We start from the raw sequence: 14,855 nt of genomic DNA, 5'->3' as shown, positions 1-14,855 counted from the left end.
CTGTTAGCTCAATCTTCGAGTGAACTCTCAAGACTCCGCAAAGCGATAAAATCCAGGACACCTTTCCTTCCTATTGATCCACGGTATGCCACCAAAAAAATTTTTTTCCTACAGCTCCCTATAAATGCCCCTTTCACCCAATCGATATTGCTTCGCGTTCCAGAATATGCCAAAGGCGCCATCTCTTAACGTCCCCACCCAACGCCCGAAAATCTTTATTACGCATTTCCCAATCCTGGACGCTTTCCAATTATAGCTCCAATTCCCTATTTTAAGAAAGCACTTCACGATGCAACTCTCGTCTTCTCTATATTTATATTCAATCCAAATAAAGCTGAATCGAAATGGCTCTTGCATCTATTTTAAGCATCTAGGAAAGTGCAACGTGTAGTGATGGATCTCTTGAAAACGCTCATTATAGCCTCGGAAAAGGCTGCAAACATTGCAAGGCTTCTTCGCAAGAACGATAAATTGTTTGAGAAGTTAGTGGAACAGAAGTCTTCAGCTGAGGCGAATCCCAGGTTCCAGGAGGACTTCAAGACTTTAGCAGATGTGTTGATACAGGAGATGGTCAAACACGATGTGGGATTGAAGGTAAGTCTGTTAGAATATCCTCAGAGATTCAAGCAATCTCTCAGTTTCCAGAAATTCATGATAGAGTTTACGGCGAGGAAAACAACCACTTCTTTAGCGTAGAATTGGGCAAAGAAATTGTTGTGAAAGTAAAGGGGAGCAAAGAAGAAACTTCGGATTTATTAGCTGAGCTGATGAATAATGACAGAGAGGCGGCAAATCTACTAGCAGACGAGGTTCATAGAGAAGTAAAATTAGAAGATATTAACACGAAGCATGTTCCTCATGGAGTGATTGGTGGCATTGATGTGGAACATTTAAGCATTTGGATAGATCCTATAGGTAATATCAAGGCAACTCTTATTTAGAAAGTCATTTTTCTTAAACTTCAAGATGGTACCAATGAATACGTGAAGGGCGGGTACGAACAGAACACCACCGGCAAATTTTATAGTAAAGGACTAAAATGTGTCACAGTCCTTATTGGAGTCTTCAACACTCAAGGGCGACCCGTAATGGGGGTCATAAATCAACCATTTTTGGAAGCCGAAGTTGATCTGGGGTATTAAAAATGTTCCTTTTAAAATGTCCCCTTTAAATGCTGATTCACAGATTTCAATGTCATTGGGGAGTGTGTCCGAACACAAGTAACAAATCATCATGGGTGTCTTCGTGTGATGTCGAAGATTGGAAGGAAACCAACAATGTTTGCCTGGGTGAAAATGAAAACGAGGCAATAAGGCAATCGTTAAAGAATGATGGGTACAATCTGGTGATTAGCAGAGGGGCTGGATATAAGTTATTGACGGTTGTTTTGGGTAAGTTTTTGATAAATTGTCGGAAAGAAATTTTTTTAAATTTCTTCTAGGAATAGCAGATGCGTATGTCTTGTCGAAGGGTACTACATTCCTGTGGGACACTTGCGGACCTCATGCCATTCTGTCGGCTCTAGGTGGGGGTATCGTCGAATGGGCTGCAGCAGCCCATGGACAAAACAATTCCATACTTTATAATTGTAGTAATGACGGGTCCAAATGCAATGAAAAGGGGATCATTGCCTATAGGAATGAGAGAGTTTTGGAGAGGCTATTACGGCTATAGAACGGGAAGAATACTAAATAATACTATAGTGTAGCATATAGTTTTTAACATTGATTTTAATTCTGTTCCATCATAATTCAATATTATAAAGTATTAATGATTAAATAACAATAAACAAAAGCAGGGTCTAGTCAATTTTTATTGACATTCGAAATAGTGAAGTAGCGAAGGACCTTATGTGATTTATTTATTTTCTATTATCTATTTTAAACGTAATTAAGGAATTTGCCACAAAACATCTTATACAGGCCATAACTTGGATATGTTAAAGGTCGCAGTATTCTCGGTTGTTACTTCTTCTCTATTCCATTTCTCCCAAATCTCATGTGGCCGTAATCGTCAAACTGTTCGTCTCTTTTGCCAAACCTGAGATGTCCGTAATCGTCGGAATTTGTCTGTTGGCGTTTTGAAAGATCAAATATATCTTCCTCATCTAGAATTAGAACGATTTTGAATAACGCGCTATTTCACAGAATGCGACCAAAAAAATCAGAACTTGAGAGAATTTTTTCGAGGAATGGTTTAGCAGAAACCACCCATCTGTCACAATCAAATTTCTAAAACTTACCACCTAATTCATTACCGAATCCTTCAGTTTTCAGTCTTCCGTAACTAATCCTTGGTCTATATCTGGAAACAGTTCTGGCCCTATTTCTTGCAATTTCCGCACTGTTACTCGACGGTAAGGCGAAGATATGTTCAATGTTATAAAATGAAAGCAAACATATTGCTACTATCAGGAACGAACTCGTAAAAATATTTCTCATTTTCATTCTAAAAAATCAAAATTAATGTAATATTTACAAAACAAAGTTACGATTCACCTACCTCTTCTCGGTGATGTTCAACGGAGAGACTAAGACCAGCAACTGCACTTTTGTTCTTGGGATTTGCCTTTTATAGCGGACAAATTGGAAGGAAAATTTGCTTTGAATTCAGTTCATGATGTTCCCGACAAAAATTGCTAATATTCTTATGATGACAGGTTTCAGATAATAATTTTATAAGCCGCGTTTCTTGTGGGCTGTCCCCACTGTTGCCTTTCAAATAAAACTGTCTGGGGCTAATATACGTGCTTCAATTTTATTGCATTAAGTTGTACTAAGGTACACAGTTTAAACAGATCGAAACTCTTTCTTATAAAGCGTAACATTAAAACATTCAGTCTTGTAGCTTGCAACTTAAAATTTTATAACCACTCGTTACTCCTCACAACAATCAAGCCTCTCTTGTCGTATGTGCGCAATACTTGAGGTAACATAGGTTTAGCCCTTTCCTCTAACTTCCTTTGCCTCCTCTTCTTGGACCCTTGGAAACTCAACCTCTTCCAAATTGGCTTCTCTCCTCCCTCAACTTCTTTCATAGTAAAACTGCCCACTGCTCTCACTTTCGGAGGTTTTGAGTGACCACTAATCAAACACTCGTCCTTTTCCAGCTCGACGCTCCTATTGAATATCTTTCTCACCATGGACATATTGAAGACGTTGCTTCTCACGTTGATGTTGTATTGAATTTTCAGCCACTCCGCCATGTTGCAAAATACCAATTCAAGCTGATTACGAGGATCTTGGACAAATTGAAGCAACCCACGGGTGAAGGAAAACTGAGAAAAACGCTCCGTGTAATTGGATTAGGGAATATTTCCACTTTTAACTTTGATGTGTCGAGCTAAGGCTTCGACGTTTACATAAAGGTTTAAAGAGGTAAGGTGATGGCGATTGTTCCAAGGTTTCGCATAGATATTTAGTTTAACTTTGTGGTTCATGGACTTCAGCTTCTTACGAGTTTAAAAGTGTAAGGGCGCCTGGAAAGATGTGGTCAATATGATTTTCTGTTTTCTGGCAACATCAAGCACACTTAAAATCTATATCATGTGATAGCGCTGGAAAATAAACGCCTCAGCTCTGATTTGTGGACGAGATGGTGAAGGAGATCTTCGGCAGAATGTCAGCATTCGGGACTTGAATATTTTATGATCAATTTTAATAAATTTATATATCAGTATTACGTGCACAGTGAGAAATATTGTAAATAAAATAATGAAGTTTTGTTTCATTTAAATAAACAGAAATTAGGCTTTCCAATACAAACCTAAATATATGTTTTGGCTTTCACTATAATTATCCAATTTGTATCATCAAAATAAATTATATAGCAGGATGGTTTAAGTGGAACTAATTTAATAAGCAAAGATTTAATGTAAGATGTTTACGGAAAAACGCGTTTTTACTAATAACATAACTGCTCAACAACACAAAGTTCAAAAGACGTAATCTAATTAATAATTTCCTCGATACTTCTCAAGATTTATTTATGAGCTGTTCTATTTGCTCCACGTCTAAATGCTCACTTGTCGATGGAACCCTACACTAACATATTAAATTAATGAGAACAAGATATAAAAATAAGAAAACATGAAAGAGACTATATGCGCACACGCACGAGCTCTCCTTCAGGCCGACCCAAGTCACAACGCCATTTGTAGGCCCATTCTCGAATAATGCGACCAGATGAGGACTTAATTTAAAAATGACGGAAAGGAGCAGTTTCAAGTGAATCGACTTTTGAAATTGAACACATTTTAAGGGTAAAATGTCTCTGTTTGTTTTCTCCATATCTCTCAGTCCGTCTTATCTTCTATTTTACGATCCTTAAGTTTATGTAGAATACCCACCCAAACCAAAGCACATTATAAAACGTCGCCGATCATCTGAGTTCAGTGAAATTTTAATAAGGATCCTAAAAATTAATTTCCTTTTTGAAGCCTCGAGCGGTTTAGCTCCCCTGGGTCCCCGGATCGTCGTAAACACCGTCCCGTCTGCAGTCGTGGGTATTAGGGCCTGTGGTATGATGGCAAGCAGCTTGGGTGTCGGTTAAAATGGTACGAACGCCGGCCGGGGGCAAAACCAACTATATTGAACTCGCAGGCCGGAATTCCAGCATTTTACCACATGGAAAGGAAGATCTCGTGAATCTCGCGAAACATCCACACATCTTTAGTCGAAATTGAAGCACCGGCAAACTTAAGTTTTACTTGGGACTTGAAACGTCCACAACAAGCAATTTGCGAGATTCGACAAATGCGGGCAACGGTTGATTTTAGAGCGATGAAAGGTCCGAGTTTTACAACTTTTAAGTTTATCGTCGCCGATGAGAACGATTCATGAAAATTGAAAAATTCTGAAATCGTATGATGCGAGTCTCAAATTATGCAAGAAGTGCATACTTCAATTTAATCTGAGCCCTCTTAAGTGTGTTACATGGTTCGATATGAAATCAACGTATGTTCAAATCATGACTCAATGTAGGCGTATATAAAAGTTTTAGTATCGAAGTGATACAGGGTTTTAGTTATTTTCTAATACATTTGGAAATGTTCCAACAGAGTGGTTGAAGGAAAGGGGACGCGAGGTTGTCTTGTTTGTCTGGTAAAGCAAAGAAAATTTGCAATGATAGAGTCGTGACGATTGTATTTCCATCTTGGCTGAAGTTATTGCTGTGTTCCAGTTATTCTTATCATGTGTGTAAGTTCGTATGGTAATCCGTCAGATACCTCAGGTATGGTGCAATGTGTTCTATTGTTCAGTTTTGTCAGTTGCCATTGCCCTCAGAACGTGTCCGCAGTATATCAACGGCTTGTATATTTATGTTCTAGTTTTTACGCCGATCCCCTTACTTTTACGCGTCAGAGATCGAAAATGTTTTGTTCGCTTAGCAATTTCTATTTTAATATTTCAAACGTGTCAAGTGAATTTCAATATTTTACGAATTTTTACCTTCAAGCATTTTACATCGTCTTCAGTTCACATGATAGTAATAAGGCATCAAATGCGTTACTTCATGCAAAAAACTCCGGCCTGTATGATGAACGTAATAGGTTCTCCAAGGGTGTCGGCTGTATGCCGCAGGGGGTGGCTCGGTAATCAGCAGACTGTGGTGGGGTCGTGCGAGGTCGGGTGGCTCCCCGGGGATCACGGGGACGCACGCCACGCCGAAGCTCGAGTTGACCTGCTGCCGTCGTTACGATTTTACTGTGTTTATACAGAGAATCTCAATCGAATCGCAATAATTCACGCGTAATATGTCAAACTGGATAAAGACTGACTAGAATTAGATATATATATAACACGGCAATTGATTGTAATCTTTTCTCGACGCTCAAGATGACACGATAAAATGTAAGAGAGTCGTCAAGCAGTCAAATTTATTCGAAAATGGTTCCTTCCGTCACCAATTAGGTAATAGGCTCTTGCCATCGTAAATTCTTTATCATTTCAAGCTGAGCACTTTTCAACGCCTCATCATACCATCAAAAATCATCTTCAACACCCTGTCTGTTTTTGTCGTTAGGTCAAAACTTAGCGTTTACCTAACTAACTCTGCCTCTCCAATATGGTTTGCAGAACCCCATGTTGAGATAACCCTCGTCGTCGCACAACATAGATTCTATGATCAGCTACCCGAAATGAAACCAAGTTGATAAATGCAGATCTAGCAAATCGTCAGGTACGTGTATCTCACCTGAATATGCTTATGATGGACCTGATGATATCAGTCTACGTGACAAAATTTATGACAAAGGAAATCATTAGAAAGTGGAAGGGTGTGGCGCTTATAAAGAGAAGGATTACTTTGAATAAATAATGAGTTGTGCATTTAAAACTGGGGACCGCCCGAAACGGAACAAGTAAATACGGAGGGCCAGGAGACAGAGGAGAACCGCGAATGAAGCGATTGCCGTGGAGATGGTGGAAAAATGCATATTGGCCGTGGTGAAAGTAGGAATTGTTCGGTCGGGAAATGCGTCGGTACTGGCCGGCTCCTCAGTGAAGCCCGTTTCCTCGTTAGGAAGTTCTGCGATCAGGTCTTCTAGAATCAATTTCTTAATCATCTAAAGCTCAGTGCTGAAGACACAAACACAACCTGTACTTGAATGGAGCGGGAAAACTCCCTAGAGGCAAAGCGAGAGAAACAAATTAAATCCCCGACTTACATACATACTCGTCGTTGCTCTCGCTACGCCTCGTCGTAAAGTCGCAGGGAGTTCGAGGCGTGACAAAAGTCTATGTCACAAGTCGTAAATAAATTATCAGAGTGGAGCCGCGCCGCAATAAGTCAAAGGCGGCTTTGCCGCCAGCAGCGCCACCGGAAACAAAAAATACGTCGAATGATAAATCCGGGAAGAGCGCCCGGAACGTACGTTGACGGTCTCTGGATGGGAGGAATGGATGCAGAGGGGGAATATAAGTTTTTTCAAAAGAAAACATTCTAAAAGTAACGACCCCGCCGTCGACCAGTTTCACTTACCGATAATTACATTTTTTATGTAAAAAAACAAAAAAATAGACCCCCTCCACGGCTCCCCAGCGGCGCGCGTGGCGAAATTTCCCCATTGAAAATGCTGCAGGAGAATTAATTAACTGAAACGAAGGAAAAGGGAAACCCGCACGACGGCAACCCTTGCCGGAATTTTTCATATACCAATTCCAGCTTTTCTCCTGCAACAGCATTGTGGAAGAAATGAATCCCGGAAAGTGGATTGCTGTAGAAAATAGATACTGATTGGATGTGCCTTTGTGCTGTTCCCGACATCAATTTCCGTCAATACGAGCCTGTCCCACTGGAAAATCCTCTCGTGTTCCCATTCCTCGTGCCTTTCGGTCTGGCCTGTCCGCCCCGGGGGCTTAATTACCGATACGACGAGGCCGAGACGCCCCTCCGAGGACCCCGGGGCTTTTCTGGGACCTTTGGGATTCAACCGGGCGAAGGACGTGCCGATGAACGTGCTGATTAAATTAGGTCGCTTTTTTGTTGGCGACGTTCAATGTGCATTGGCGGGCCGCAACACGACGTATGGCGCTAATGAAAGGAAAGAACCGATAGACACAAAGAGGGTTTTTTTTTTTTTTATTTGATTTTGATTTTTTTTTTAATTTAGATTTTAGCGAGGGATTTAAATTAGACATGGATTTATAGGGAGGGGATTAAATTTTTGCAAGACGGGTGAAATTTTCACGAGTCAAATAATAAGTTGCGAACGCCGGACATACAAACAACGGAGCTCTCCGGCGCGATCTCGAAAGGCGTCGGTGGTCCGGTGTCGGAAGAAGAAAAATTGACGGGTAAAAGTAGCCACGGCAAATCACTGGACATGGTCGAACTCTCCTGATTGTGCCGCGTGCCCGGTTCGGGGGCGATAGACACAATAGGTGCCACAAACATCCCTCAGTCATAGCCAATGCAGTATTTCAAACGGAACGCCAGCTACATTAGCGCGTTTCCGGATTCCGTTGAGTTCGGTGTGAGACTCAACGGTGCAGTTTGCACCGTCCCTGTTTCGAAGTGCTAAAAAATCTTCCGAATTTTTAAAATTTTCAACAATAACGCCAATTTATAAATCTTTCGAAACACACGTTATAATGACGCAATCCATCAAGTAAAAAACTTTCTAGCCGAAACCCACTTTGTAAACATATTGTTGGATTGTTAGCAATTCAAATCGTGCCGACAAGTTGAGCTGACGCCAAATCACGTATCCGCTACAGAATAAATCACACTTTGTCCCGGTTTAAACTGCGATTTTGGACTTCAAAAGTGCTGAAAATGTAGGGAAATTGCGGGAAATCACATTAGATTCATAAGATTTACTTAACGATTAGGTTAAATGCAATCCCCATCTGTAAATAAAATGCATGTGTTAACTCGTTCCAAATATTCCCTTCGGTGTGATTCACGTTAATATTCATATCTCGAAATCTGTATAATTGCCTTTGCCCTGAAATGTGCTTTCGCTGTAAAACTTAAGAAAAAAATATTGTTAAGACCGTACAGGTATAGTTATGTTTATTTGACACGCGTAAAACAGACACGTGATGCCAATAGTCGCGAAGTTATCGATCAGGCAGTCACAATGTGCACCTGGTTTTTGTTTATGTCGCAAACTCTTGAATCATAAATCGGCAGTATTTTTTCCGAAATTTCACGAAAAAATCCTTTTCAAAGTGTACCAGTTAAGGAGTAACGCAACACCCCGGTTCTGTACTAAACTCGCCGTTAGAAAACTCAATTTAAAAGTTCTCTAATGTTTCGTCCATAATTTACCAAAATGCAACTCACACGTTTATCTTTTCCCTCTAAACTCAAAACTCTAATTTAAATCTGAACCGATTATTAGCGAAAACATTAACCGGAAACTCTGGATGATGAATCGCTTTCCGATTCGTCCCAATCGATGGAGAAGCGAACAAAGCCGGTAAATTAGGGCATAAAAAAGGGTCCCAATTATCAATCCATCGAAGCGAAAAACCGGTGGCAGCGTCGAATTTATCGCGTGTTTTTATCGGTGCCGTCGGCGGACAGGGGCGGCAGCGAGGGCGGCGGGAATGTGCATGTCAATCACTGATATCGCAGGCACGCGCGTCCCGACGCCCACTCTCGATTATTGCGTTTATATGGGGGATCCGAACTCACCGAAACCGCAATTCGCTTTAGAATAAACCTAATCGGAAATAATTCAAACGAAGAGTTATTTAACGGAAGTTCGAGGTTAGTACAAATCCAATCATTCCGGAACTACCTTCCTTGTGGGGTTTAGAAAGCTCCTTGCACGGAACCCAGATAGCAGCACTGCCGAGACCTATCAGTCTCTATGCTAAACCGGACCCAGCCTATTACCACTGATATATGAAATGGTTTGCCTTAACTTAGATTATTAAGGCAAACCTGTTCAAATATTCCGATGATCATGAACACGTGTTTTTGCGACTTATAGAAGATTTTCGATTTAATCACAATTTAGTTTAAATCAGTTCAGGTTAGTTCAGTTGGCAGATACACGACGGACTTTTTAAAAATTCCGCCTGTGTTTCTAAAAGGGAATAAAATAGTTCTTTAAACTGAAGTTTCGCAATATTCATATACAAAGAATTGACCCTAAGGCCCAAATTAAGCTGAATTAATTCAAAAATTAACGCCTAGAATTTCATGAAAACCTCAGGGATTGAGGTCTTGATTGGAAACAACAGTTGTTGGGCACATATGCTAGTCGTATTCCCACGTACTTCTCCGTTTTCACGGAGTTGAATACGGTGCCTTAAGTGGTAATACTATAATTGTACTTAATCGATATAAACACATTTCAGTCAGTCATTAAAATATTTTTGTAATTTAACTAACAAGTAGATCTTAACATATAACGGAATTTCTCGTAGCGGGGCTCTAATTAGCAGTTTCACAACTCGTTTATTCCTACTTTTGTTCTCGGAGACGATTTGCAGATCGAAATCTCGCCGTAGAAGGAAGGGCATGGCAAAGGGTGGTGGACGCCCGTCAAAGCAGCTCCCCCAGGACGTGTGCCGTCGTCATTAACCCGAAGCGAGCACGGCGGCCTGCAAAACGACCACCGAGACCGGGGCGTAGAGGAAAAAAGAAGAACGGGAACGGACCGCAGCAGGCAGATTCGAGTGGAAAATGTTCCAGAGCTACGACAGGACCGACCGTGAAATTTATAGAATGTTCTCACGGAAATGTCATAAAGGCCATTAATAAAAAATTACTTGAAGCAATCTAAAATCGTTACCGTAAGGAGGCATCGAAAAAAGAGATCGGAAAATCCGGAGGGTTGTCATGGGCAACCCCTCGTGATGGGCATCGGGAATGGCTGGCGAAAATGTCATATACATGTAAATGTAAAAAATATCAACGACGATATTATGAATGTCTTAGGAAATACTAATGGGTGAGGGCCATTGACTCGATTAACAAATTTTAACGTTAGACAAAAATTTAGAGAATAAGGAATAAGCAACTGACTGAGTCCAAACTAATAGACATTGAAGGCATCAACAATTTGAAACTATGGTTAGACATTCAACTCAATTTCTTTTAGGAAATTGACAAAACTTAGACCAAAAGGAAGTAGATAAGAGCCGTAGCTCCTAGAATTAAAAGAAAAAATAGGATGTCGTCGGTAACGGTAGTCATGCGATGAGATCTCGGCATTGGCGGCAGCGTCGCGGCGTCAAAAGCACACACGACGACGATTTAAGATTACGCCACCGTGAACCTGCCTTCTGATATCGAAGGATCTCTATCGGGTGATAGGGCCCGAATGGCCCCTAAGATCTATCAAACGCTCAGAAATTACGATTTTAGTACATTGAAAATAAGAAAATGGTTATATGGCTTGAGTCGATGTTAAAAAGATAAAAAAAAACAGGATGAATGGATCTTCAAGATCGTGTGCAAAAAAATATGAGCAAACTCAAACATCAGAGATGGTGGGTACCTAATATACATATTTACGAAAGAATATACGCGACGAAAATAAGAATTTAGATATGGTCTCTATGTATATATATATATATATATATGTATTTCCAGTTTTGGGAGAAACGATGCTGAAAGAGGCAAGTCAAAAGAATTTTATGGCTATTTAGATTACAAAAAATATCATTAGGCGCACTCACGGATCAGCAGAATTGCGATGTTTTATTAAAGCGGCTACACGTGCTTTAATGAAAAACTTAATTTATTCTAAATTTTACTGCTCTTGAAGCTTGAAATTGCACAAAACGCATTAACAGCTACTTATTAAATCAAATTATCAAGTAAAACGCAATCAACCATTTTAAGTTTCAACTGCTGCACTCTTCGGCCGCTGCAAATTACCTGAATGCGCCCGTTCTTCTCTTCCCACAATCACTGTTTTATTTACGTTCCCACCTATAATCCTAAATTTTCCAAGTTCGAGACACAAAAATCCTCACTTGAACCAGCGAATTTCATACGGCGCTACGAATATATTTCACGACTTGAATTTTTTATAAAACGGAATAAATATGCCCCAATCCGCCTCTGGTCGCCATGAGCCAACATAGCCCGGTTGCTTGCTTTCCATCCAGCTTGAAGGGGATAGCCCGATATCCAGAACGGCGTCCAGACCGTCAGCTTTAAAATTATTAATAAGCGCCGTGTTGTGTCGCTATGCCGCGATATTATCTTTGGGAAAAATTATCCATTCCGCAAAAATTAGTCCTCCATGTCCAGGTTTTTGTTTTTTAGTAAGGGGCGGAAGTAGCTGGCAATGTATCAAAAAAAAAGTGGAAAATGGATTAAAGTTTTCTGGAAAGCGGCCCGACAGATGTTGTTGGGGCCCTTGGGCGATTCAATATTTATATTCATTGTGGAATTGGAATTATTATATTGAGATTTGAATCAACGCTGGGAACATATTTAACTAGCGTGCGAGTTAAAAGGCGAGAAGAAGACCAGCTGTTATTGCCTTTCCCGACCATTCCAGGTTCATTTATGCAATGTCGCTCCTAAATGCGTGATAAATAATCACATCACCTTAATTTGTTCAAAGGAAAATTTATAAACATGATTTCCAATCCAGGAAAAATTCTGCTCATTCTCAAAAGAATTACCGAAGAATTTCGTGCGTCGGATAACACACCATATGTACATATCTCTCGCACATCCTTATATGACCAAATATATCGAAATGGCCTTAAAAACCATGAAGAATAATGACCACGAGCATGATTTCGGTGTCGTTTTAGAGCCCTGCGGATCTGCCGAGAAAACCAGGATCTAAGGTCCTCTGCCCACCTTGTCGAATGTAATGAAACTAAGTGTTGTTTTAGGCCGTTTCAGGAATCTTCAAATTCAGTTTCGAAGAGATTAGGTCAGGCCGTAGGACTGAAGTTGTCGCAGAGTTTCATTTGAACTCTGCGATTCTGTTGTCCTTTTCCACCTTCATGAAGACAATCGAGATGTTATATTATTCTATTTGAATTTCCCCACTTTCAGTTTTGTCAGATTTCCTCAGATTCGTCATCGTAATTATTAACATCCTCATCATTATCTTCGTCACGAACCGCGATAAAGAGAAAAACCGGAAAGAAGCTAGTGTGGCGCCTGATACGCCTATCATCATTCAACTACGCCGCTTCTGTCGGTGACTTGTTGTGGGAAATACTTGAAATTTAACAAGTTCTACATTAATTACAATGTAATTTCGTCCGAAAAATGGAAAAAAAAGCGTTCTCGCCTCCGACAGTCTGATGAGTGGCGAGACGCACGAAACCCATAAAAGCGTGGTCTGAGATATTTGTGCCCATCAACATGATTAGGAATATCAATTTAAATTGGGTCATTGCTTCAAATTTGGATAAGCTCCCGCTTAAAAAAAAAAACAAACAAAAAAACAAAAAAAATCTATAATTACCGATTTAAGGCGTCCTTCCTGAAGCCCTAAATTCTCCTAGGTCTCTATTAACTGACAATTCATTTTCTCTCTCTCTAAAAACTGCGTAGCAGAGCCCGAAAAAGCGAGCCTTATTTTAATTTGCAACAGCGGGCGTATTAATAGATCAGCAGCAGATTAGCGTCCCGTCAGGTGCAGCGTCGGGCCGATCATTTCGTGCCCACCGCGTCTGGATGATTATATTCCCACTTCGCTAAACCGTTTAGCCGACGGGCGGAGGCCGCTGGTCCGGCTCTGCTCCCATTAGCAGCGGCGCTCGCCTCGCCGGGATATATCCATCAAACGGGCGAGTGGCGGCCGCGAGGCGCTAACCGAGACATTTGCCACAGACAGGTGGCCTCCCACGCGCCCCGGGCACCCACAGGACCGGACTACGCTTTAAAAATATTGCTAATACGGTATTTATCCTTTCCGGCTCTTCTATTTTGCCCTTACGTAGCATCCGGACACGCACGTCTGGACATAAGTTATCTTTGAAGAAGACACATTTCCGTTCGATTTCGAAGAGTTGGCATCCCAATTATTCAGGTTAATTCGGCAGCTCAGCACCCTTTCGTGATGATTCAGCCACGTAGCTGCCGTCAGAATCTCATGTACATGATATTCTAATTAAGATGCAAGAAATAACAGTGAGGTATATCCGAGTCCCGGTTTCGTACAAACCTTTTATTGATTTTGTCATTCCTGAGAAATGAACTTTACTTCTTGAAACTTGTTATCCTCGACTGATCACTCTTACCTTATCATTGATCGGCTCCAGCTAGACCGACGTATTAGTCCTACGGCGAAATCATCGGCAAAAATGTCGAAAAGAAACAGTTTTTAATTAAAAAAGAGCCGCAAAGTAAACTAATTTCCTTACTTGAACACTAGCGGAATACTTTAACTCAAACGTCAAAATCGTTCCTAACACTCACATGAAAATCTAATCACTGTGAATGCTATGATCATTATTATTTCGAATATGGAACGGGCCCCGTATGAAGATATTGCCGTGACCGACTCCCACAACAATTAAAGTTGCAAAACCCATAGGGACGATAATATTTGCTAGGATTTGAATATGTTATGGGCTCATGCGGAAGGCAATGACATCAAATCAAAAATAGTTTGATACACTGTGTATAGAATCGCCCCTCGCAAGCAGATTTCCGTATTCCAACACATTTAATTCCTTTAATTCTCTTTTCCATGATAAATTACAGAATCGCTCATATATCCCCTTACATGGTAATTCCAAACTATTAGGAGATGCATGGTTACAGTGATCATTCGTTCAGAAATATCTTTCACAAATATCGTTAAATCCCATCTTTAATCCAGACATTCTAAATTTTGTTAAGCACTCGATTTCGCTGACATTTAATCATCCCCCCAACACCTATAACCGACAAGAAAACAATCGCCCACCAACCCATAATAATCCGGTGTGATAACATAGCCCCAAAGATTTTTCCACCCTAAACCACCCACCGTGGGGGCGGCAAATCGGTCCCAAACAACCGCTGAACCCATGGGGTTGGCATCGTGCCCCGATCGGATCGGTCCGAGTGACGCCAGCCGCCCCCCGGCCGTCCCCCCACCGCCACCGCAACGCTTCATGCTCGTCACGTTCACGCTCAACGCCGCCTGATGCCAGGCCGCCGCCGCCGCCTCGCCTGCTGCTTCTGGATAATGTTCTGAATGGGCAATGGAAAATTCCACATATGTCTGGTTTAACAACGGAACGTTTTAAAAAATAACATCCCTCATAAACCATAATGCCTGGAAACTCTCGTTGCTAACAAAACCTCATCCGAAGTTCGCCTTGGGCCGATGATCAAATCCTATAACAACCCTTTCCGTTCGTAGTATAATGGATATCAAATAGAGATTCCATGATTTAGAATTAATAAAGAATCGGACAAAAGAG

General features: G+C 41.0%; 2 protein-coding genes across 3 annotated transcripts; one reads left to right on the top strand and one right to left on the bottom strand.

Moving 5' to 3' along the window:
- Positions 1 to 214: 214 nt before the first annotated feature.
- Positions 215 to 1,796, top strand: Ipp (inositol polyphosphate 1-phosphatase). Of its 2 annotated transcripts, none has more exons than XM_066282214.1 (5): positions 215 to 594; positions 639 to 915; positions 967 to 1,135; positions 1,186 to 1,391; positions 1,451 to 1,796. In XM_066282214.1, exons 1-5 carry the CDS (start codon positions 394 to 396, stop codon positions 1,672 to 1,674), a joined length of 1,077 nt encoding a protein of 358 aa, XP_066138311.1. In that variant the 5' UTR covers positions 215 to 393; the 3' UTR covers positions 1,675 to 1,796. The 2 variants fall into 2 exon arrangements, with proteins under 2 accessions (XP_066138311.1, XP_066138310.1); XM_066282213.1 differs by having other exon boundaries at positions 218 to 594; positions 1,442 to 1,796.
- On the bottom strand, positions 1,711 to 3,689 carry Dsk (Drosulfakinin). The gene is made up of 3 exons (XM_066282215.1): positions 2,503 to 3,689; positions 2,243 to 2,448; positions 1,711 to 2,107 (listed from the first exon to the last, which is right to left on the bottom strand). Exons 2-3 carry the CDS (start codon positions 2,445 to 2,447, stop codon positions 1,965 to 1,967), a joined length of 348 nt encoding a protein of 115 aa, XP_066138312.1. The 5' UTR covers position 2,448; positions 2,503 to 3,689; the 3' UTR covers positions 1,711 to 1,964.
- Positions 3,690 to 14,855: the final 11,166 nt, after the last annotated feature.

The sequence above is a fragment of the Euwallacea fornicatus genome, chromosome 5 (assembly GCF_040115645.1).
Source record: "Euwallacea fornicatus isolate EFF26 chromosome 5, ASM4011564v1, whole genome shotgun sequence".
In the NCBI taxonomy this organism is placed as follows: domain Eukaryota; kingdom Metazoa; phylum Arthropoda; class Insecta; order Coleoptera; family Curculionidae; genus Euwallacea; species Euwallacea fornicatus.
The sequence above is the reverse complement of the archived record's forward strand: the minus strand, read 5'-3'. Positions and strand labels throughout refer to the sequence as shown.